At 41.7% G+C, this 22,338-nt stretch overlaps 5 protein-coding genes across 5 annotated transcripts in view; 2 read left to right on the plus strand and 3 right to left on the minus strand.

Moving 5' to 3' along the window:
• Positions 1-282: 282 nt before the first annotated feature.
• On the minus strand, positions 283-2,229 carry LOC145446149 (26S proteasome non-ATPase regulatory subunit 3-like). Its single transcript, XM_080324387.1, has one exon. It carries the CDS (start codon positions 2,116-2,118, stop codon positions 580-582), a length of 1,539 nt encoding a protein of 512 aa, XP_080180513.1. The 5' UTR covers positions 2,119-2,229; the 3' UTR covers positions 283-579.
• Positions 2,230-2,276: 47 nt separating this feature from the next.
• Positions 2,277-4,393, plus strand: LOC145446151 (coiled-coil domain-containing protein 77-like). Its single transcript, XM_080324389.1, has one exon. The coding sequence runs from the start codon at positions 2,538-2,540 to the stop codon at positions 3,933-3,935; it is 1,398 nt and encodes a 465-aa protein (XP_080180515.1). The 5' UTR covers positions 2,277-2,537; the 3' UTR covers positions 3,936-4,393.
• Positions 4,041-22,338, minus strand: part of LOC145446155 (meiotic nuclear division protein 1 homolog) — a 117,817-nt gene continuing 99,519 nt past the window's right edge. The window contains exons 2-6 of the mRNA XM_080324392.1: positions 5,924-6,024; positions 5,742-5,865; positions 4,688-4,911; positions 4,399-4,513; positions 4,041-4,293 (exon numbers count right to left, since the gene is read on the minus strand). Coding sequence (XP_080180518.1) covers positions 4,145-4,293; positions 4,399-4,513; positions 4,688-4,911; positions 5,742-5,865; positions 5,924-5,926 — 615 coding nt within the window. The 5' untranslated portion in view covers positions 5,927-6,024 and the 3' untranslated portion in view covers positions 4,041-4,144. The remainder of the gene's footprint in view (positions 4,294-4,398; positions 4,514-4,687; positions 4,912-5,741; positions 5,866-5,923; positions 6,025-22,338) is intronic.
• On the minus strand, positions 14,854-16,560 carry LOC145447295 (vitamin K epoxide reductase complex subunit 1-like). The gene is made up of 3 exons (XM_080325720.1): positions 16,334-16,560; positions 15,858-15,964; positions 14,854-15,186 (listed from the first exon to the last, which is right to left on the minus strand). Exons 1-3 carry the CDS (start codon positions 16,498-16,500, stop codon positions 14,963-14,965), a joined length of 498 nt encoding a protein of 165 aa, XP_080181846.1. The 5' UTR covers positions 16,501-16,560; the 3' UTR covers positions 14,854-14,962.
• Positions 16,614-20,770, plus strand: LOC145446703 (uncharacterized). Its single transcript, XM_080325053.1, has 5 exons — positions 16,614-16,696; positions 17,288-17,491; positions 18,829-18,937; positions 19,018-19,246; positions 19,304-20,770. Exons 1-5 carry the CDS (start codon positions 16,614-16,616, stop codon positions 19,387-19,389), a joined length of 711 nt encoding a protein of 236 aa, XP_080181179.1. The 3' UTR covers positions 19,390-20,770.

Genomic DNA, 22,338 nt, shown 5'->3' on the forward strand with positions numbered 1-22,338 from the left:
TAGCACGAACAATATTTTTTGAGTGGAATATATCTGCCCAGAAAATACACCACATTTTGTAGGTTTGCAAATATTCTAAGGCTCCAGATAGCGTATAGGCCACAATGCTTCTCGTTCGTACCCGCTGATTTGGTGCTTCATACCAGAAGTCTACGTAATTTCCTGAACACCAACCTAACCTACCTGCCTTATAATAGAATCAACCATCATAATTCATTTACTTGACTGCGGCAGCTTGTATCGAAATCATCGAGCAGCTACACGATGGAACACAAATCACGATTTGTACAACGTTCCAGCTGGTATTTGTACATCACAGAACATTCTACGTATGTCAAATACAAGAATTTCCGTACAGAAAATTTAGATACAATAATCACGACGGACGTTTAAACTACGTCCAGCAGACCCTTTGTTAGCGTATCGCTAATACAACATAACATATACCATCATCAAATCAAAGACCAAGAGTTAACGCATTTTCTTCAAAATGATATGTTCATCCGAATCGAATGCACACCCATTACATTTATGAAATCAATATCAAACCGTCAAATGTCAAACATGTGATTACCGAGTTCACGGGAATTCGTCATCCTCTTCTGCCACTTCCTTTGCAAACTCAATGTCTTGCAATTCCCTCTCGCGTCTTTCTTCGGCACTTTCGAGGTTAGCATGGTAGGACTTGGGCGGAAATCGCATGGCCATAACCGAATTGCGGTATATATCCAGACAAAATTCGATACGTCCGTGGAACGCCTTTTGCGGCTCGCGGGTAGCATACACATCGGTAGTGTCTTGAGTGCGTACGTAGGCTTGTTCGTGATTGATTTCAGCTTCGATAACACCATCTTTGATCGCTTTTGCTATGATAAATTCCGCTTCTTCTGCCGAATCCAATTGCAGCTTTTTTGCGACATCCATGAGGGCTATGCGAGAGTATCCGACCGATATTTGCCGCACACCGGTTTTAATGACATTATGTCTCACTCGAAGTATGAGAGTGTACATACGGTCGGATCTAAACACTTCACCATGCTTTTCCAAGTTTTCGTTGAAAAGCTTGAGATCGCCGGTTCGGACCGCCTGCGTCAATTCAAAGTAAGGTCTGAGCGCAGCTCTCATCGAGTCTTTCTTGAACTGGGCCCTCTCCGGGATTTCACCAAGTAGAAGTTCAACAACAACAAGTAGCTTTGTGACGGTCTGTTTAAAACCGACGGCCGTAGACTGTGGTGCTTTACGCAAGGCACTCAACAACGTGCGGTGGGCTTCGGAGTAATCCAGTTGGATGGCTTTGATACGGCCTGTGTAGTACAGATACCTGGCCCAATCATTATTAGACGACGCCTCGGGGAACGAAGTTTTCGACGCAAGTTTTTCGGCTTGCTCGTACAAATTGTAATGCAGATAATTTCTCAGCAGTAAATTGAGCAGCATCGCTTGGGTTTCGAGATCGTGATTCAACGTCGCGGTACGTAACCTCGAATGCAGTATGCTTCTCACTTCTTCTAGTCTGTCGCATAATTCATAAGCTCTGCTGTAGTAAAAGTAGCATTTCGCGGCCAATACGTCAAGGGATCTTCGATTGTGCGCGACTAATTTTGAAATAATCGCAGTAGAAAGCTTGGCGGCATCTGTACGAGATCCTTTGTCGATCACATGTATCAAGACTAACAGATGAACATAAATATCCGTCTCTGGAATTCTTGGCACTTTAGTTTGACGGGAAGGGGTCGAAGACACAGTCTCCTTTTTGGTACTAACCTCCATCGGTTCTTCCACGAACGAAAGCAGCATTTCTTTATTCGCGGAATCCATCGATTCACGTCCATTGTAAAGGAGAGTGATAAATTCGCGTAAATTCTCAGCAGTCAATTTCTTCCGGGTACTAGGGAGACTTCTGACGACCCGGAGGAGGTGCCTGGGTTCTTTCGTGGTTACCGCCCTATCTATAAGCCGTAGGTGCTCTTTGAAATCGTCCTTGGGTGTTTTCTCAACTTTTTCTGGTGGAGGTTTAACGGCATCTTTTACTTCCTTCACCTCGTCCTTTTTCGCGACATCTTTCATCTCAACATCCTTGGGCTGCGAAGATTTTCCCTTCTTGCTACCCTTCACCATGTTCCTGCTGGTTATCAAACGGCGAATTATACAAAAATAAGGTACAGAATAAGTACCAGTATGTCCACGAAACTTTACCACTGGCGTCGAGGAGAGCTAAGCTCTTACTAAGCAAAATATATCATGACAAGGCGTATTTTACAAGAGGATTATAGCGGAGGATTATGAATGGAATATTGCATGAAATATTTTGGGAATTCGAAAAATATTCATAGTTTCAACAATTTCCCTACAAAAATATATTTCCATTGAATAGCAAGCCGCAGATCTGTATGTGATGTTGCTTGATGCAGTTACGGCCGTTGGTTGGCGCTTGAGTTACAACTAACAATAATAAAGGGAGCGTTATCTCGCGGTTCATTTCAAAAACAGATTTGAACAAACGGGATACAGATTTGGCATTGTAACGTCCTATTGCGATGGATGATAGCATGAATATACTGGATGCGGTGAATGAATATTCACCACTTCCGCCTGTGAGTGAGCGGATAGCCCAGCTACGTCCGTCTCGCGAGCTGCTGGAATATTACCGAAAGAAGGTTTCAGATTTCGACGAAGAAAATAATCAACTTCAAAAAAACTTGGACAAATACAAGCTGAGTTGCGAGGAACAACATCGACTCGAAAGCGAACTTCACCATCGCGAAAACGAGATAGCTGATTTACAGAAAGCGGTGAGTGATATGCAAGTATGCATTTTGCAAGAAAGAGAACAAGTCCTGAGACTTTACGCCGAGAATGATCGTTTAAAAATACGAGACGTTGAAAATCAAAAGCGCATTCAACATTTGCTCGCTATCGCAGGACCTGCTGCTTCTGAAGTTTCATACTTTCATAAAGACCCACCTGCTAAGATCGTTATACCACAAAAGCTACCTAAGCCTAATCTTCCTAATGAATCTGCTCCCACAAAACCATCATCCAAAGGCAAGGCCTCCTCAAAATCTTCCAAAAGTACCAATGAAGATCGTGCAGCTAAAGATCAGCAAACCCTGTGTCTTCAAATAGAAGCTCTTCAGGCACAACTTGAAGAACAGACCCGTTTATCACGCGACCAGGTAAACTCTTTACTGGATGACAGACAAATTCTACGTGAAGAAGCCGACCTCAGTCGTCAGAGAGATCAGGACAGGATTCAACGTTTGGAATTGAAAATGAAGGACTCTCAGACGATGCTCTACCAAAGCACCAAGGACATGCTCGCACTCAAACTGCATCATAGAAATAAAGAGAAGGAATGGATGGCGGAAAAAGACCGCTTGCTCCAGGACTTGGACATAGCCAGAGATCAACTGGCCACGAGGAATCCTGATAATACAAAACCGGTTCTGAAATCTCATGCATTTTTAGCAGACTACGAGGCACAACAGCAAATGGAAGCTGAAATACAGACCTTAAATTCCCAACTGGAGCAGGCAGCCAAACTGGCCGACATGTACCGGGAACAATGTATCCAGGCTGAAGACCAACTCGCAAGAGTACGGGAGGAAACCGATGTGCATAAAGATGTGTTTAAAGAGCGTACCGATAAAATAACGCAACGTCTACAGCTCATGACCCAGAAGTACCAGGCACTTGAGAAGCGCAGAGATTCAGAAGTGGAAGGCTTCAAGAATGACATCAAAATCCTTCGCAAGAGGCTGAAAGATCTTGAAAAACAGCTTTACAAGGTCACAGTTGGGGGCATGGTTTCCGACGTGGAGGTTCTACAGACAGTCAAAAACACGGCTGGGCGGTCGAGAGCAATCCAAAATGACTTGAGGGGTCTCAAATCCAAGGTGTACTTACTGGAGAATGATTTACGGAAGATGTACTGAGGAATAACAGGACCAAGTCTGCAATGACTGCTTGCAACAGAAAGAGTCGTCAAGTACTGCAAGACCCTCAATCGCAGCCCTGCTTATCATGCAGAATTTTATCAATTCTATGAACAAATTTATAATAAAAATAAAAAAACCAAAGTAAATCGGCAAAACAATGGCGAAGAAATACTCGAACTATCGTCGGTGTGTGTAACAGAGGTTTATTATATGTAATCCAAATCCTCCGGTATTTCGAATTGCTTGTTAATTTGAGCCTCGTCAATAGGAAACTTCTTCTTTATCCACGACTTCAATGAGAATATGTTGTCTGTCCAGCGATTCGCCGCGTCTTTTGCAGTAGCTATTTCGCCATCTGTAGATTTACGTACAATACCGGTTGAGGCTTGGGTATTATTGTTTTATGTGAGTTTAAATGTTTTATTGAAATCAATAACACTTTAAAACCTGATGTACTCACGCATTCTTCTTAACGTTTCCGGATCGAATTCCTTCAGTTTCGCCAATTCTGAAGAGAGGGAATCTTTCTCTCTTCTTAAATTCTCAAGCTCCTTGAGAATTTCCCTACGTTCATCCTAAAGTAAAAATCAATAGTTATTTACCTGTCCAGAATGACAACTTACATGAGACCACAAAACAGTGGCGGGCCATGCACCACAATTAATAACACCGGCCGTGTGATACGTAACTATGTACAAACATTTCACACGATCTACTCGACTAATATCCTAATCCCGCAAACATCTTACTGTATCTGTGCGGCCTTTTTTGGCGGCATCGAGGGCTTCTTTCGTAGTTTTCAAATCATTTTCGGATTCTGCTATGGACTTCTCTAGTTTCTCCGACTTTCTTTTTCGACTATTGGTAGCTTTACTAGGAAATGCCCAGTAAAAGCTGCTCGAGCCAACCTTTTCACATTCCACCATGTCATCATCCACAAGGCTTTGGAGCACATCTTTAACACTCATCGGCGCTGTACAATGGAATGCGTTGTTGTCAACAAAGTAATATCAATTCAACTTGTGATTAAGATACTTGGACGTCAATTTTTTTAGTAAATGTTAAAGCCGGGCACTGTACTCTGAACATGATGAGGTCTCAAATTGAAGAAGGGCAAAACGAAAAAAAATTTTGGCCGCAGCCGTTTTCTTCAGAAAGCCACCGTAATGGAGCTGTAATGTATTGAAATTTCCACAGTTGCATCACGCTCCAGCAGTCATGCGGAGATCGAACTTTATGTATGCCAATTCTCTCAAAGGACATAATGGTTACAACCGCGGTGTGATGCTATATCTTCATTAAAGAGCTGTGTATCTGAACAGTAGGGTTGTTCAAAAAAACTGGCACACGATTTTCGGTCATGACCGTTTGACGAAATTGGTCACCGTAAATACTATTATTCCAAAATTGACCGAAATTTTAATTTGACTGACCTCGGATTCTGCTGGTTGGGTCAAATTTGGTGTGCAACGTTTTTTAGGTAACCTGACGATTTGACAACTAAGCCGATGAAATTTGAAATTTTTTTTGAACCCCCCTAGTCCCCTACTACTGAACAGTGTACATTGTACAACTGAAGATATATTGATGAAGCTGACACCAAGAGGGAAGGGTAAAAATATGGGCTAGTTGTAAAAAGGAATCTCAGTCACCAACTAAGGGAAGACTCCATTGAAATTCACCGGTTCATTTGATCAACAAATGAGAGTACGACCTATGTTGTTACTTGTGAAGTTGTTAGTAAGCCATACATCACATATAACAGTAATGAAAGATCATAAACGGTAGCAATGATGATCTTACTGATGCCTTTCAACTTGGGGGCCAATTTTTCAATCTCTTTGATGTGGAAAAACTCCTGTTTCTCAAAAAATATCTCCATCATTCGCTTCCTCTTTTCGTCATGGCTCAAGCCTTTCTTTTTTGACTGGAATGAAACTTATCATTTATAACCAACATATTGATGCAGGAAATTGGTATCATACCATTCTGATACTCCAGTAAATCGATCCTTCAACTATAATTTGCTGATGCAGTGCAGAGTAAAATATATAATTATATATGCAAACGTATGTGACTTTACTAACTGATAGAAATCATGTAAAGAGCAGTTTGTTTGAGGACTCTCATTTTCGCGTCATCTTGAACATCAATGAATGAATTGAATCATAACAAAACCTTGGATTAAGAAAAAATGCGCAATGGACAAACGTTATTCGCCAATATCCAATAGTATTTCCTAGCATCCGCCTCTCTATCTGAGATAGATTGAGTACGTTATAGAATAACAGCTAAGTTAATTCAACATTGTATGAACTTACACATTCCCGAAAGTCGACCACAAAGTAAGTGAATGCTGTTCGTACAGCTCAGTTTTCAAATGGATATTAAGGAAACCCATAAAACACAGTGCCTTAGGAAACCTAATAAAAGAGTTGGTTCATTCGGTGTGTCATCATAATTGACGCTGCCGAAACCTATGTGAGGGTGACGCAACTATTAGAGTGGTCATTTTGATAGAACGGTTGCAGCACAATCACAACTACCAATAGTCGCGGTATATTAGGACACTCTACGGCTGCTAACTAGAGATTTCCTATGTATATAATTTAACATCCAATTTCCACAATCCTCATCGTTGGGGATTCCCTGCTAACGATACATTTACATTTATGCCGCGATTTTGAATGAATACGTCACTTGGTGGACTCGACTGCATTGCAATCATAAAATAGTATATTCATATTCATATTGAAATAAACCCGAATATTTTCGGCTGACCCTCGTCAGGGGTAATCGTCAGCAACTAGTAAAGAATTCAAAAGAACATCGTATATCAACAATCGTATCACAAAATATGACATCACCAGCATGAAATGTCGAATACGAGAGCGTTCAATGTACTATTTTTAGATGATATATACGAACTCTTTTCGTTGACACAGCCTTAGCTGGTGTATTTTGATAAAAGTAGACTCCAAGGCACACAAATGAAAGTGTGAACGACCCTTTCCTAGTATGCGAAATCTGTCGTCTCGATGAGTTTTCGCACAGGCGGGATTATCCAACGAAGTGTTTGCCAATCGCAAAGTTATGGCCTTTGATTGTTCCGCATCAATCTTGAGCGGATGAGTTCAGGGTGAGCTATCACCGAGCGTGTTCTAATGAATCTAGGGACATGCTGATTGATGCGTTCCTGCAAGCGCTTTGACGTTCTTCCCACGTAGCCACAATCACAGTGTCACTTAAATTCGTAAACTACATTGCTCTGTTGAAGTGCGGGAAGCACGTCTTTACGTGTTGCAGGGAGCAGTTGCGTTGTCGTGAAAATCAAGACATATCATAAAATAGCATAGCGAGTCGCTCGATTAGCTACCAGTGTTGGGATGACTGAGTCACCTTTTTCGTATGACTTGACTTGACTCGAGTCACTTATTGCAAAAATGACTTGACTTGACTCGGCGTTTCAGAAATACGGATTGACGCGTGACTCGGAGCAAAATTCACGAGTCAATTTCAAGTCATCAAGTAATCGCGGCGTCAATAAAAATCGCTGTATATTTTACAAATGTTCGAATTGTTCTCGATACGCTGGTGTGACTTGTGAGACCGATAAATCTCTTCATCTGTCCTATATGGTGTGGAGTGGACACAAGCAAATCTCACGGCTCAGTGAAATTGCTCTACGTCACACTTTCCATTTGGCTAAAGGCAATTTGACCGTAATTTTTGACCGGTTTGCCGAGCATTAAATTTGATAAAACGGGTATCAATCGAAAGCTGACGCTGTATACTTATTACGAAAATATAAATAGTCCGCTCATGGCGCTGGGAGCCCCACAATCAGCCTCGATTTTTGCATTGTTATGGAGATTGGCATTGGGACGCAACAATGCTGTCTAGCGAAACGAGAGAGTAGCTCAGGAGCAAAGGAGTGGCTGCGCGGCGAGAGTGTGCTCAGTAGGGCTCTTCAAAATGACTTTTTTTCTCAAATCGTACTGGCTACTTGATAAAATTGTTAGGTTACCTAATTTAAGCCTACACACAAAATTTGGTTCAATTCGAGCCAGTAACCGCTTTGCTACAGGATAAGTAAGTTTCTATTTATTATGTAAAAATAAATAATAAAAAATTTGAAAATTTTCTGTTCACCCCATGAAAGTGTTACGCTGTCTATAGAAACGATGCTCACCAAATTTGGTTCAATTCCAACCAGTGGAAGCGGAGTTATTGCCGTCGAAAAATTTGGATTTGAATAAAATAGTATTTACGGTGAGCACAACTATAATAAATAAACAAAGAATCGGTCACCGTAAATACTATTTTATTCAAATCCAAATTTTTCGACGGCAATAACTCCGCTTCCACTGGTTGGAATTAAACCAAATTTGGTGAGCATCGTCTCTATAGACGGCCTAACACTTTCATGGGGTGAACAGAAAATTTCAAATTTTTTATTATTGATTTTTATATAATAAATAGAAACTTACTTATCCTGTAGCAAAGCGGTTACTGGCTGGAATTGAACCACATTTTGTGTGTAGGCTTAAATTAGGTAACCTAACAATTTTATCAAGTAGCCAGTACGATTTGAGAAAAAAAGTCATTTTTGAAGAGCCCTACTGCTCAGCTCACTGCTCAGCTGGCGTCGCGGCAATGTGTTTCGAAATGCAATCGCGTCGCAGAGAAACGTTGCGCTGTTGATACTTTCTATAGGCGCTTCGGTAGAAGCGAGCACACATCACCAACCTTTCCTTGACTTGTAGGTCAGAACTGGGATGCAGAATGCATTCGGGCCCTGCGAATTTTCGCGCATTGCCTTTAATTTATAGATGTGATATACAAGACACACAATGCGACGTAATGAACAGATAGGGGGATGCCGAACGACCTACCAGCTGGGGTCTCTTGAACAGGCATCCATCTCGACCTAGTGCCTGATGCCACAGTCTTCTCCGATATTATTCTTTCTTCGTTTAGAAGTTATTTCTTGCTCTTTTTTTCTCTATCGGTTTTTTTTTCTGAGCTTTTTTGTCGCCGGAAGAACAGCGACACGGGGGAAGAGGAACCCGGAATAACCTCTGACAGCGGGAATCAAACCCGGTTCGCCTGCTTGGATGACGCTCACCACTACGCTATTTCCCCACTGAGCCCCATCTGCGTTATCTTTCAAACAGCCTATCTTCTTGCGATTAGACTATACCGTGGTGTTTTGAAATGATGAAAATATTGATAAACTGAAAAATATCCGTTTTCTCCTATACTCGAAATAAATTGTTCTTGCGCCCGTAAATGGCATAAGCCACGTCACCGTGCTCACAATAATTCGTGAGCCTGATTTCCTGACTGTCACTTTGATTGGGGAAGGGAAATTTAGAAAGTTTGTTATTGTGAATGACTCAAAATTGGAATTCAGTCATTAAGCTACTTTCTCCAAAACCTTTGCGAAGCGTTGATTTGAAAAGGCAATCTAGTCCGATTAAAATCAATGAAAATACACAACAGATAGGAGACGTCGAACTACTTGGAGTACTCCATGAAATCAGACACCCCATCTGGGCCTAATTGATGCAAAAAGAGGCATGCACATTGCACAATTGCACATTGAATTAAAAGTATAGGAAGATAATATAAAAGGACAAGCGACGAAATGAGGCGGCATCGGCGGAAAAACATTTCTTCTAAATCAGGGCTGGCCAATCTTTTCAGCCAAAGGGCCACATTCGATTGACGAACTATTGCGCGGGCCACTAGCCGCGCCAAGCGCGAAAATTTTTTGAAGTTCATAGGTCAATAATATTGTCACTTGACTATATTGCGGGCCTGTTGTATATCGCTGGGCTCAGTTTGCAAGGACTGGGCTATTCGGCGCATGGACATATCGATATTGAAAGCTGCGACCAACATGCGTCAATCATTTCGTGCCTAGGTTTCATAGTCGACGGTCTTACTGCGAGCGCAAACGCTATGTCGCATAGGCTACGTTGAACGACACTTTGTCTCGTAATCGCGGATATAGTTAGACTCAATCTGATACATTTAGGGTTACCATATTTTTATGAAGCAATTTCAGGACACTATTTAGCGCCCACTAGCGGAGTTAAAAATGAGGTATTACACATTGAGTGACAATATGACGTCACACTCGCAAAGCATTGACAAACGACAGTATACAGGAATGGAGGGGAACATAGGTCATGAATTGGGCCCTCTGTAATGTGAGCTCTGGTGATTGCTACTTGCTATGGTGTGCAATAGAATTCTCCACTGGCCGGATGAAATCGTCTGGCGGGCCGTTTTTGGCCTGTCGGGATTGTGTTTGGCAGCCCTGCTATACTGTTAGGTCGGTGCGGCTATCTGATTGTGTGTTTTTATTTTAATCAGGCCGGAACAACATTTTTTCCGCCTCGTTCCGCCAAAAAAGCACTAATCTCTAACCCCCCATAGGGTAATCGATGTGACTTCTCGAGCAATTACTATATGCATTTGGCTGTGAAATTTTATGAATGGATTCTTCAATAATATTGATTCTTCCATTAGCAGGGTTGTAACCAAGTCACAAGGCTCCGAGTCACAAGTCAATCTCACTTTTATCTTTTTGACTCGAGTTAAGTCGAGTCATTTTCAATTCCCACCGAGTCAAGTCCGAGTCCAAGTCAGCGAACAGAGCATCGAGTCCGAGTCATGGTATTATGACTCGAGTCCGAGTCCAAGTCATTTCGTTGACTGCTCAGTTTCCTGTTAAAGTCTTCTTATACCCACTTTTTTAACGCTGTTTGGTGATATCGAATGGTTCGCACGCATTCATAATATATCAATTTTCCTCACTTTTAGCAGTTTCTGGTCGCATTTTCAAGCACCAGTACCAACAAACAAAATCAGAATGGTGTGTTGGCTTCGAAATTACAATGAAATGTCGGTCTTCGCCGTCTGATTCTCGAGTCAATGACTTGCTTCGAGTCATGCGCAATGACTCGAGTCCAAGTCGAGTCAATACACAGATTGACTCGAATCGAGTCGAGTCATTTCCGTATTTTGAGAAAATGACTCGAGTCGAGTCGAGTCATCCGAAAATCGTGACTCGAGTCTGACTCGAGTCGAGTCATGACTCGAGTCATTACAACCCTGTCCATTAGGCTACTATAAAATGCACCAGCAGGTTGCGCATCCGGTGATTTCCAACCTTTAATAGTCGCGACCTCATTTCAAACTTAAAATTGTTCCGTGGCCCAGCTAAAAACTTGATAAGCTGATTCAACTTGCCCAAACTTACTCCCGGCCTAGGACGGTGATTACGTCCCGTCCAACATCATTGCGATCCCCAGATAAAGGTAAACGACCCCAAGATTTGGATTCACTATCTGTGACTGAAGCATCCAATCGGCCTTGACCAACTCTAGTACTATACCGTTTGCTTATAATTGCGATTACCATTGGACTTATTTCAGTAAATGATGGTAATTTATATTTATTTTGATTGCATTTTTGGTGAATGTGGTGCCTGGTGCCCATACTAATATCAATATACGCTGTATTACCTCGCGCGCAGCGCGAAGAAGAATTTCGAATATCATAAAGCGTAGTGCACATTTGCGTAATTCGTACGCGCGTACTGGACGCGTAAAGTATTTTTGTAGTTTCTTTCCTTTCTCTGCTCTTCTCTCGTTTGCTCGTCGCGTAAAGAGCCTCTTTTCTCTCGTTTTTTACGCGAGCATTACGCAGACCTTACGCGGAGAGAGCGATTCGTACGCGCGTATTGTTGACTTGCCAAGCTCCCAATCAGACATAGCTCCCAAATATGGTCCAGAAAAATGCCCGGCATTTTCACACCTTGGCTAGGTAACGTGTCTAACCGTTTTGAAAAGCTTATTAAAACGGCTGTTCACCGTTGTTATTTCAGCGTTAACACGCGTGTGGTGTACACGACGAAAGCCTTGTTGCCCAACTCTCGAAAATATGAACTTCCTGCCTTGAATGCAAGCAATGTTGTCTACCAATACAAGTGCCACTGTGATAAGATTGTTTGAACGTATTAAGCAGCATATCCCTTAACTGATTCGGTCAAAAACATGCGCAAATGATCGCACGGAGCTCGCATGTCAGTGTAAATTGGCTGCCAAAACAGACTGCTATGACGATTACCAAGCATATGCTTCGTCAATTGGTCAGCATCTGAGTGAAAACCTCGCAAGTGCACAGCACTATAATGACAACATCTTCACTGTCATTGCGCGTGGCAGATCTTTGTTTCATTTAAAAGTGTTGGAGTCTACTATTATTCAGTTGAACCAATGATATATATACAATGATGTATATAATGATATATATACAATGATGTATATATATCATTGGTTGAACAAACCTATTTTATGCAGACGAAAAGATTTCCTGATAACTTAAATTTTTCTCATTAGTGCGTGTAACTGTTTATTTACAAATTGCGTTGCTACTTTAGTACCGTATGTCCGTATACTGCAAAGTTTGTTACTGTTGCCATTGGTGGTACAATGCGAATTTCATGGTCTGTGATTTTGATTGTTGCGTTGCTGACGCTCGGCAGCGACAACGTGCGGCACAGCGCTAAATTGATTCTCACTTTTCCTTCAGCAATGACGTAAGCTCTCGTTTTGGCCAACTTAGTGAGAGAGTGAAAATCGTACGCGCGTACGATTTACGCAAATGTGCACCACGCTTAAATCTGCTTGAAAAAAATATTGCTTATGTTGATTTACGCAAAACTTGTGAGCCTACTTCAACCCTTCAAAATTCCGGACATTTGGGCATATTTTAGAAATTCCTCCCGGACGCAGATTTTTTAGTGAAATTCCGGACATGTCCGGGAAATTCCGGACGTATGGCAACCCTACATTAGGTATTCTTCCATTTTCACAAAAGGGCAACAATATTAAAAACAAGAAATCGAGTGACAACATGGTTGCATCAAGCTTGTAGAAATTTTTTACCTTTGATAAATCTATCGAAAATTATTCTGCTCTGTTGTAGTGTACGAAGATATACCAATATGTGAATGGCTGATGGATCTGTCAATGCGTCGGAACTGATATTTTAGCCATCACACCTCAAGTGTTGCGGCCAGACTAATCAAATTTTTGGTTCGCCTTGCAAGTTCACAATCTGTGCAATCCATTTTTGATGATAATAGAAATTTCGGAAATTACCTTGCGGGCCACTCAAAACCTTCTTGCGGGCCACATGTGGCTCGCGGGCAACGGGTTGGCCGGCCCTGTTCTAAATGAATACCTTCAGGATCACCGGACCGCGACCTAACTTATCGATATCGCTTTCCGCCACAGGCCACCTCATTTTGTCGCTTGCCTTTTATATTCAGTTCATTATATTCTCTGCTTTCTACTTCGGCTAGGCCAAGATGGTCGGGTGTCTGATCTCAAAGACTAGCCTAAAGTCGTTTCGGCAACTTGCTATCTTTTCATTGTTTTTGTGGTGTTTTGAACTGATGAAAATATTAATAATACTGATACTGGAGTGAGATCGATAGGTTAGGTCGTGGTCGGCATTGTTGTAGCCGACGGATCGCCTAAAAAATTTTTTTTTTTGGGGAAAATTTTCGTATAATCAATAAATATTACAAATTACGATTTAGTATCCATACATGTCTTGATTTTATTATCGGTACCCCGAAAAAAATTCTTCTGCAAATACCCAATACCAATAATTTAGCTGCATATTCAATTATGAGAATACAACAGTACCAGTAGATACACTATAGAGTAGCCCAAGGTCGCTGGGTTGATCGAGTCTAGGGGTGTCAGTTCATTATATGGGGGTTGGGGACTGTTAGTTCCGGTAATTTCCGTTCTGGGACACAAAGACATATAAAGTAGGCTACACGTGACACTGCAAAGTACGCTCCCAAAATGATTGACGGCCATAAAACCGTCTGGTAGGCTATATGTAAATGTATCAGTGATTCCAATCTTGAGAGTAGCGTCACTCTTTACCAGAGGGTATTAAATAACCGTGTTTCAACGAAGTAATTAATAAGATTGGACACCACTTGCTCATATACAGTTTATACACGCACCAATATTATTGATCAAATTATTTCATTTATTCAGAATTTTTCACACCCCCCCCCCCATCCGTAACTGGCTACGCCCTTGGCAGTCGGTACCGTAATCTTGAGGGCTGACTCAACTCATTCGACTTGTATTTCGACTTTAATACGGACATGCTTGACAACTATCGGATAGCCGTAGTATAGTTGTGAAAACGATCTAATTCATTCGCATGGACTGTCAAAAGCTGCAAATTGAGTCATGAGGAAGGTGTAGAGATCTTGATTCAAATCGATACATCCGAGGAGGCAGTGGTGGCTTCTGCTGTCCCCCCCCCCCTGGTCGAAGGGCCCCCCCTATTTGGATGATGCGCTTTTTCCAAGGATAATAACGACTGTTGACGAGAGAATTAAAAAATATGAAATTCTGTCTATATATAGAGAAACACGCGTGAATTGTAGATAAATCGCGCAGAGCGCGAAAAAAATTTTCAGTTGACCGCTTCTTCGCGCCCCTCTCAGATGCTTTCACACCCCAAGGTTGGGAACCACTGCTATAGATTATCTCGCACAGCATGTCATGTTATAATTTATGCTTTGTTCCTCTTTATTTGTGATCTGATAAGAATAAATAAATATACTTGACTCAAAACATCAGCAGATATCTATTCTGAGAAGTTTGGTTTTAGTTGTGATTACGGTACTGGTTATTGCATGTGATCTGGTACTGTCTATCCAAAAGAAACGTAGACACCTCAAACAGTGAGCAGAATGTTCCAAAGTAGACCCACTATTCAATTAACTGAATTTTCAAATCTCTCACAGTTGAGAGATGTTCAAACAGCACTCTTGTCTTGTGTGAAATCCAGATATCAGGACTGCTGTTTCAACGATTCATCATATATTAATAAACTATATATGAAACCAATAATTGGTTGAAGAGATGATCAAAGCACAAAATGGACAGGAATTGCTGTTTTAACATATGTTAGTTCTTTTTACTTTTCAATCTTGTTGCTTTCGAACCCAATTTCATTCTAGAGTAATTAATAATCAAAAGGATGACATTGACAACGTAAGTAGACACGCATACTACGCAGAAATCATGCAAAATATATGCAAGAACATACGCCAGGTATACACATGTTGGGATTGAAAGTAAAGAAGTCCAAAACAATAAAATGTTGATTCGTCGATGGTTCAGTAGAATGCCTGAAAATAAAATGTAACTGAGTTGCACAGAATACATTGGTTCTAAATGGGCTGGTCAATTCAAGCATTTCTACTTGATAGCCTAATACGAAGAATAAACTTCGCCATAAGTCAAGTCACTATCAGTATTGTTCAAGGTGAAAATGTTACACGCAGTAACCATAGGCAGCCGCCTAATTTTGTCCATGCAACTGTGAGATTGACTCTATTCAGCAGACCCTGGAATACACCTAAGATACGTCTATACATGACGAGTTATTATAATGGTGAAGAATTTACTTCCTGACACAAATTCCATTGAAGAAATGCAACTTGGTGGAAGTCAAGCCAGTTAGTACACATTTGGTACACATAATTGGTTTCAAGAAATGGAAACAATTTGAAAATTATGCTGATCTATGCAGAAGAAAGAACTCCATAAAATTCATATTCATTTGATGGGCTAAAGACAACATGGAGATGAATGAGGGAGAAAGTTTGGTGCAGTCAAAAACAATCAGTCAATTCTTAGCAGATGGAGGCACGTTATGGATCTGATAGACACCGATTGCTTTTCATAACCACATATTGTTGTATTGTGATAATGTTAGTCGCAATAACAATCTGATTCTTGTGGAAAAAGATCGCTTTGTCTAAATTTTTTCAAGTAATCCAAAATAGGTTACACTTACCAATGAAGTGTAGGAGATAGAATGCAATTCCTAATACGGAATTCGACACATTCAATGGGCTGTCTTTACCTACAAACCAATGCACAATTCCAAATCCGTATCCATACCTGTGAAAGAATTTTGGAATCAAATACAATTTGTGCATAAGATGGAATAGGTTTCCATTGGCAATTGAGATGTAATTAAAGTGATTACATTGTGTCTGTATCCAATCCTTTATGGCACTTCTTTGGAATAACAGAATACAATATAAATTTGCAGGCGACCGGCCTGCTTTAAACACTCTAATTTTTTCAAAAGACAAAATTTAATCTTATAATTATAACAATAGTGTGCGCTGTATGGTACTGGCAAACAATAGAGCATCTTAATTCAGGCATATCGCCGGTATTATACTTTCCTCGATTTAGGTGACATGACCGTTATGCTCGTTTCGAGATGACAAGAGAAGTATCATGCCGCATGCCGGTACTCACTCTGACGTAAATATCTTTGAGCAGCTCATATACTCATTTATATCGCATAGTGCCTGGTATTCCAAATCTGATGTCTTGGCCAGGCTCACCAACTTGGAATAGGCCGATAATAGCAATCCAAAAAACGAAGCAGTACAACCCAACAGTGTCACTATATTCGTTCTCATTTTCGTGCCCGAATTGTGCCAATCACCGAAAGGCGAAAGCTATACGCGACATTTATTATTATTATTTTGAGTTTGCATAGCTCAGTGATTTTTACTGTGATCTTGAACACAGGATGGCGAACGAGCGCAACGACGTTGCTTGTAGGATTATGACAGACGGAAGGACAGACAAAAGTTTATTTCCAGGTGTAAGAAAGTAATGCTGTTAAATGGTGGCCAGCGATACGACCATTAGGTCTATAAGTCAGCTGGTCACCACTTTTTTGAAAGTGTCCGGTCAGATTTAGATCAAATCGCGAGCGATATGCCGCAAATTAGCCGAGAAGTGACGCTCCGGCGGGTATTTCGGAGGGAAAAGCGTTGATTTTAGCTCTGGCAATGTGGAGAGAAAAACGTTATTTTGAGCTGTGAGCGAAAGTGATGACCTTTTTTTTTAGTCAACCGATCACGAAGTGGGAAAAATTTACCGGTTTTTGAGAATTCTTCTCCAGTTTTGCATGTCTGAAATTTCTGAAAAAGTGTCCTCTTTTTACATTTCCAAAATATGGTAAGCCTATCACATCATCATAATAATCGTCTGACATGAACTATCGTAGTGTGGAAATTCATTTTCATTGCCAATTTTCCAATAGGAAGTGTCTACTCGTCCGGACCCGGACGAATAAAGTTCCTCAGGCTATTCGTCCGGCGTAAGCATGCCGCAACTGCAGAATGGGTGCCGGGATTTCCGGAACTGTGGGCCGTAACTGCGGCATGGATTCCGAGAGTAGGTTCGCCTCTTATGAAGACTTAAAAAGTGCTTTGGAGAAATACCAGAAAGAAATTACGTCCAGCTCTACAAGAGAGATTCACGTACGCTCGATGCAGTAAGAAAGCGAACCACTCGGCGAAATTTCAATGATGCGCTCAAGTATGGCCAGATATCTTTTCACTGCATCCACGGCGGCCGCAGATTTCAGAGCTTAGCTAAGGGTCTACGACCTAACCAACGGTAAGTAAGCGTTACGTATGATACGGAATTTCCACCGGGTCCACAACCACATGAACATGAAGAAGCAATGTTCCCCATGAGCATTTTGTAGTCTTGGTATCGTGAAATTAGGGTTAAATTAGCCTCAGCCTAAACCCCAACCCATTCCTATGACACCCCACCACCTCATCTTACGACACCCCTAATCCTAACCCACACGTGCCTGACACCCCAATCCCTAACCCCACAAATGCAACCGCAACCCCTATCCTAACCCCGCACATGCAACTGCAACCACACCCCCACCACCTCACGGTTGCATACCCCTATCCTAACCCCGCACATGCAACTGCAACCACACCCCCACCACCTCACCCCACACATGCCACTGCAACCCCACCACCTCATCTTACGACACCCTAATCCTAACCCCACACATGCAACCTCATCTTACGACACCCTTCTAACCCCACACATGCAACCGCAACCCTGCCACCCCTATCCTAACCCCGCATACGCAACCCAACACATGAAAACCCCACACATGCAACTGTAACCCCACCACCTCATTTTACGCATACGCAACCCCACACGTGCAACCCTGCCACCCCTATCCTAACCCCGCATACGCAACCCAACACATGCAAACCCCACACATGCAACTGTAGCCCCACCACCTCATTTTACGCATACGCAACCCAATACATGCAAACCCCACACATGCAACTGTAGCCCCACCACCTCATTTTACGCATACGCACTCCCACACGTGCAACCCTGCCACCCCTATCCCAACCCCGCATACGCAACCCCCACACATGCAACTGTAACCCCATTTTACGCATACGCAACCCCACACATGCAACCTCATCTTACGACACCCTAATCCTAACCCACGCGTGCTGACCCCCCAATCCTAACCCCACACATGCAACTGAAACCCTACCACCTCATCTTACGCATACGCAACCCGACACATGCAACTGCAACCCCACCACTTCATCTTACGACACCCCTAACCCCACGCGTGCCGACACCCCAATCCTAACCCCACACATGCAACCCCGACACCCCAATCTTAACCCCACACATGCAACCACAATCCCGCCACCCCAATCCTATCCCACCCGACCCTAATATCCCCCACCCCAACGCGAAAATCAATTTATTTTAACGTTTATAAATTCTCACATGTTCATAGGAAGCATTGGTTTCATGGAGACCACTTCCTGATGTGTGGAGAATAACGAAGAAGTGCCCCCTTTTTAGCTCGCTACTGGACTACGAGTAGCGGCACTGCCACACATGCTGTGCATTACGCTTGAAATACAGGGTAACGTATCACGATTTCATTGCAGCACTTTCCGTAAAGAGTGCCAAGCTCATATCAGGTTTGGTACATCAGAGGATGGGCAGTATCTCATAGTGAAGAGTATTAATGAACAGCATAACCACGGGTTGAGCAAGGTAATATGCGATTATCACTATTGAATCAATAAATGACAACTAATGCATAATCACCGTTATATTGTTGGAATTTATTGCAGGTCGCCTTCGATCACTTGCCACATCAGCGTAAGTTAGACTCGCAGCAGAAAGAAGAGATCAAAGAACTGCTGAGGCTGAAGGCAAATAAAAAGCTACTGCAGAATCATTTACAGAATTCGTTAGGTCGGGTCGTGCTTCTAAAAGACCTGCACAACATCGCGACTGCTAGAAGTACCAATGAATTATCAGAACTAGAGGCGACAGTAAAGGAGCTGAAAGAAATTCCAGGTAAAACAATTATGTGACGGTACCCAATTTTGATACTTATACTGATACTGTGTTTAGGAGCTATTGTGGAAATAGTGGTATCAGAAGAAAATGTCTTCTGCCTTATTCACAGTGATGCTGTCATGGTTTGTATCACCATCTGACACTAATGAAGCAGTGTATGGAAAGAAATTGGGCAGTAAGTCTGTCACGTCTGACACTCGTCTCATCCCCAACAGCTGCCTTGATGAGACTGTGAATATACTCCACATCAAGAATTACTTCGCATATGATGGATGGGCTGCTGTGATGAAGGCATTCCAAAGTAAATATAGTCAGAAAGACTGGTACTGTGGAGTATGCGACCTTCAACTTACAAAGAGCAATTCAATTCGTTGCGACTCCTGTCTCAACCGGGATCATCTTCTATGTGCTGGACTAAACACTTACCCTAAACAAAACAAATGGTGCTGTGGCCGCTGCAAAAAATAACAGATGCCTCTGTTAGAAAAATATGTAGCGGCAACTTTGACATTGAAAGTAGGCTACTTAGTTTTCATGATTGATGTTCCCAGTGAAAACACGCTATCAATGCTTGAATATCTTGAAAGCAGCAAATTGTATGCACAGCATTTACTGTCACCTGCAATAAGGAATGTGCGGAAATGCCAGCATTCATACCAGATTAACACCCAATGATCATATAAACATTGAAGTTGTACACAAATATTTTTCGAACAGTTTGTCGTATGTGTTCGATGACTTTTTCATACCTGCTTAAGTTGTTCACTCCCTTAATACAGGACCCTCACCGAAGGGAAATATCTACTTGGGCCCATTTAATAGTTACCTAACCAAGAGATCTATCGACTGACCTATCATTTTGAATGGATTACCATCTGTGAACTGCTGTATGGCAGATTATAAAAAAAATTACCTCATTACCTCTTGTCACCGTAATAACACTCTTGCCATACCTAATTACCTCTGATAGTCCTATTAACACTCTTGACCTACCTGATTACCTCTGATAGTCGTATTAACACTGTTGCCCTACTTTGCCCAGACATTGCTTCATTCATTTGCTATCATTTAATTTTTCTTCATCTTTTCAGCTACAATTCGTTACAGACGGATGATGCAGAGACAATGTAGGCATATACTCGTTTCATGGGGTTTTTATCAGACCACTTGACTTCCGAGGCTGTATCGATCTCTCCTATCCGACACCAAATACTGGTATTTTTCTCCTATTAACACTGTTGCCCTACTTCGCCCAGACATTGCTTCATTCATTCATTTGCTATCATTTAATTTTTCTTCATCTTTACAACTACGATTTGTTACAGTCAGATGATGCAGAGACAATGTAGGCATACTTGTTTCATGCGGGTTTTATCAGACCACTTGACTTCCATGGCTGTATCGATCTCTTCTATCCGACATCAAATACTGTGCATGCACATGTTTTCTGTATGATCATTGCTGCTGTCCATTTGTTCTGTATTTCTGTTGTATGAAAATAAAGACGCACAGTCTCTCTCAGTTGGTATTCCAATCATTACTGCGCAGCAACATCAAGTATGAGTACTCGTAGTACAGCAAAGGTGACAATTCCGTCTTAGCTGTGCAAGTTCACGTACAATTGGTTAGGTCCATGGCGCTTGCATGAGTTCAGAAATAGGTGGAGACAGCAAGAATTTCAGCGAATCGTTCGTGTTCTGACTGCATCCGGTTATTTAACGATAGCACTTTGGAGCTCTTCGTATGGCGCAAACATTCCCTCGGAGCTCCAATTATGAGCTTACAAATCACTATCCTACTTGTTCTTACTACATTAAGCGTAGGTAAACATCTCTTGTAAAGGTAAAGGTGGGCGTCAAGTTCTGGTACTTTCACCACAGCTATTTGCAATTATTAGTATGGCGTAAACTTTCCCTCGGAGCTATAATTATGAGCATACAAATCAGTAACAGTAACCATTGAAATCAGTAACCAGAAGGGCGAATAAATAATGTACAAAACCGAAGCCTGTCAAAAACGCATACAGTCTCCATAGTAACGGGCCTACGTCACACGGTGCCGGACGAATAGCCTGAGAAAATTATTCGTCCGGGTCCGGACGAGTAGCCACTGCCTTTCCAATAACCTGCTGATACAAACATATTGATGTTTAGAGAAGTTTTGTTGGGGTTTGTGAAAATAAATATATGGAGACAGTAACGTCAATCACGGTGACTTCGTAACGTCTGCAAAGCCTTCTCGATTTGAAGTTGTCAGTCTCATCAAATTAGTGAACAGTTGCTTGAAATATAAATTTCCGAAATATTTCCCTAATTTGTCCCAATGCAGGGATTGAAACCTCGCCACGAAATCCATTTTATACTGTGATATATAACCACTATATGAACAGCTTCTCGGAGGTACAGAACTTCAATCTACAATTGAATAATATATCCATATTGAAATGAACCCGAATATTTACGGCTGACACTCGTCATAATCGGACAAGGATATACCTACTCTAAAGCTCGCGGCTATCAGATTTGGCGCATTCTTATTGCGGATGCCCTATCGACAAGGCTGGTTTTTGATGAACAAGGAGTGCTTCGTTGCTGTCAAAACCTTACGCTCCAACCCTGAAATTATCATATCACCAGTTATTATGGTATGCAGCCTTGTCTTGTGTTCAATTGTTCATGGTCGAAAATGTTTGCTCGAAAATATATATGTTGTAAACCCGAACAGAACGAGACGTTTCATGACAGTCCCTGCGCTAGATGCCGGGCGTGATATGTTCATAAAATATATGTTTCTTCATTTTGGTGCCATAAATGTTGCGATCACACCAAAAGTATCGTCGGTAGCGTTATGCGTATTGCATTAGCCTCCATCCATCTATGCGGAAATGATTTTCGGCACTCCTCGTTCATATCAAAACGAAGACGCGGATTTTCAAGACACGAACTTCAAGAAATACAGCAGCAAAATTAGCTTTGAAATAACAAAAGTCTACCAATTTCTACATAAATAGTATGATGTTATTTTCAAGAAAAATCATTATTTAGCTGTTCATCGCAAGCCTACAGTTCATATTTGCACAAGACATATGA

Source organism: Botryllus schlosseri, chromosome 9 (genome assembly GCF_051294905.1).
Source record: "Botryllus schlosseri isolate E-star chromosome 9, Bs_hap1, whole genome shotgun sequence".
Lineage (NCBI taxonomy): Eukaryota > Metazoa > Chordata > Ascidiacea > Stolidobranchia > Styelidae > Botryllus > Botryllus schlosseri.

Coding starts and splice junctions, on each gene's coding strand:
- LOC145446703 (XM_080325053.1), top strand. CDS start 16,614: ATGGCGAACGAGCGCAACGACGTTGCTTGTAGGATTATGACAGACGGA. Junction 16,697..17,287: donor TTATTTCCAGGTGTAAGAAA/GTAATGCTGTTA, acceptor CCTCTTATGAAG/ACTTAAAAAGTGCTTTGGAG. Junction 17,492..18,828: donor GGTCTACGACCTAACCAACG/GTAAGTAAGCGT, acceptor ATTTCATTGCAG/CACTTTCCGTAAAGAGTGCC.
- LOC145446149 (XM_080324387.1), bottom strand. CDS start 2,118: ATGGTGAAGGGTAGCAAGAAGGGAAAATCTTCGCAGCCCAAGGATGTT.
- LOC145446151 (XM_080324389.1), top strand. CDS start 2,538: ATGGATGATAGCATGAATATACTGGATGCGGTGAATGAATATTCACCA.
- LOC145447295 (XM_080325720.1), bottom strand. CDS start 16,500: ATGAGAACGAATATAGTGACACTGTTGGGTTGTACTGCTTCGTTTTTT. Junction 15,965..16,333: donor TCAAAGATATTTACGTCAGA/GTGAGTACCGGC, acceptor ATTCTTTCACAG/GTATGGATACGGATTTGGAA. Junction 15,187..15,857: donor CTATCTCCTACACTTCATTG/GTAAGTGTAACC, acceptor TTTTATTTTCAG/GCATTCTACTGAACCATCGA.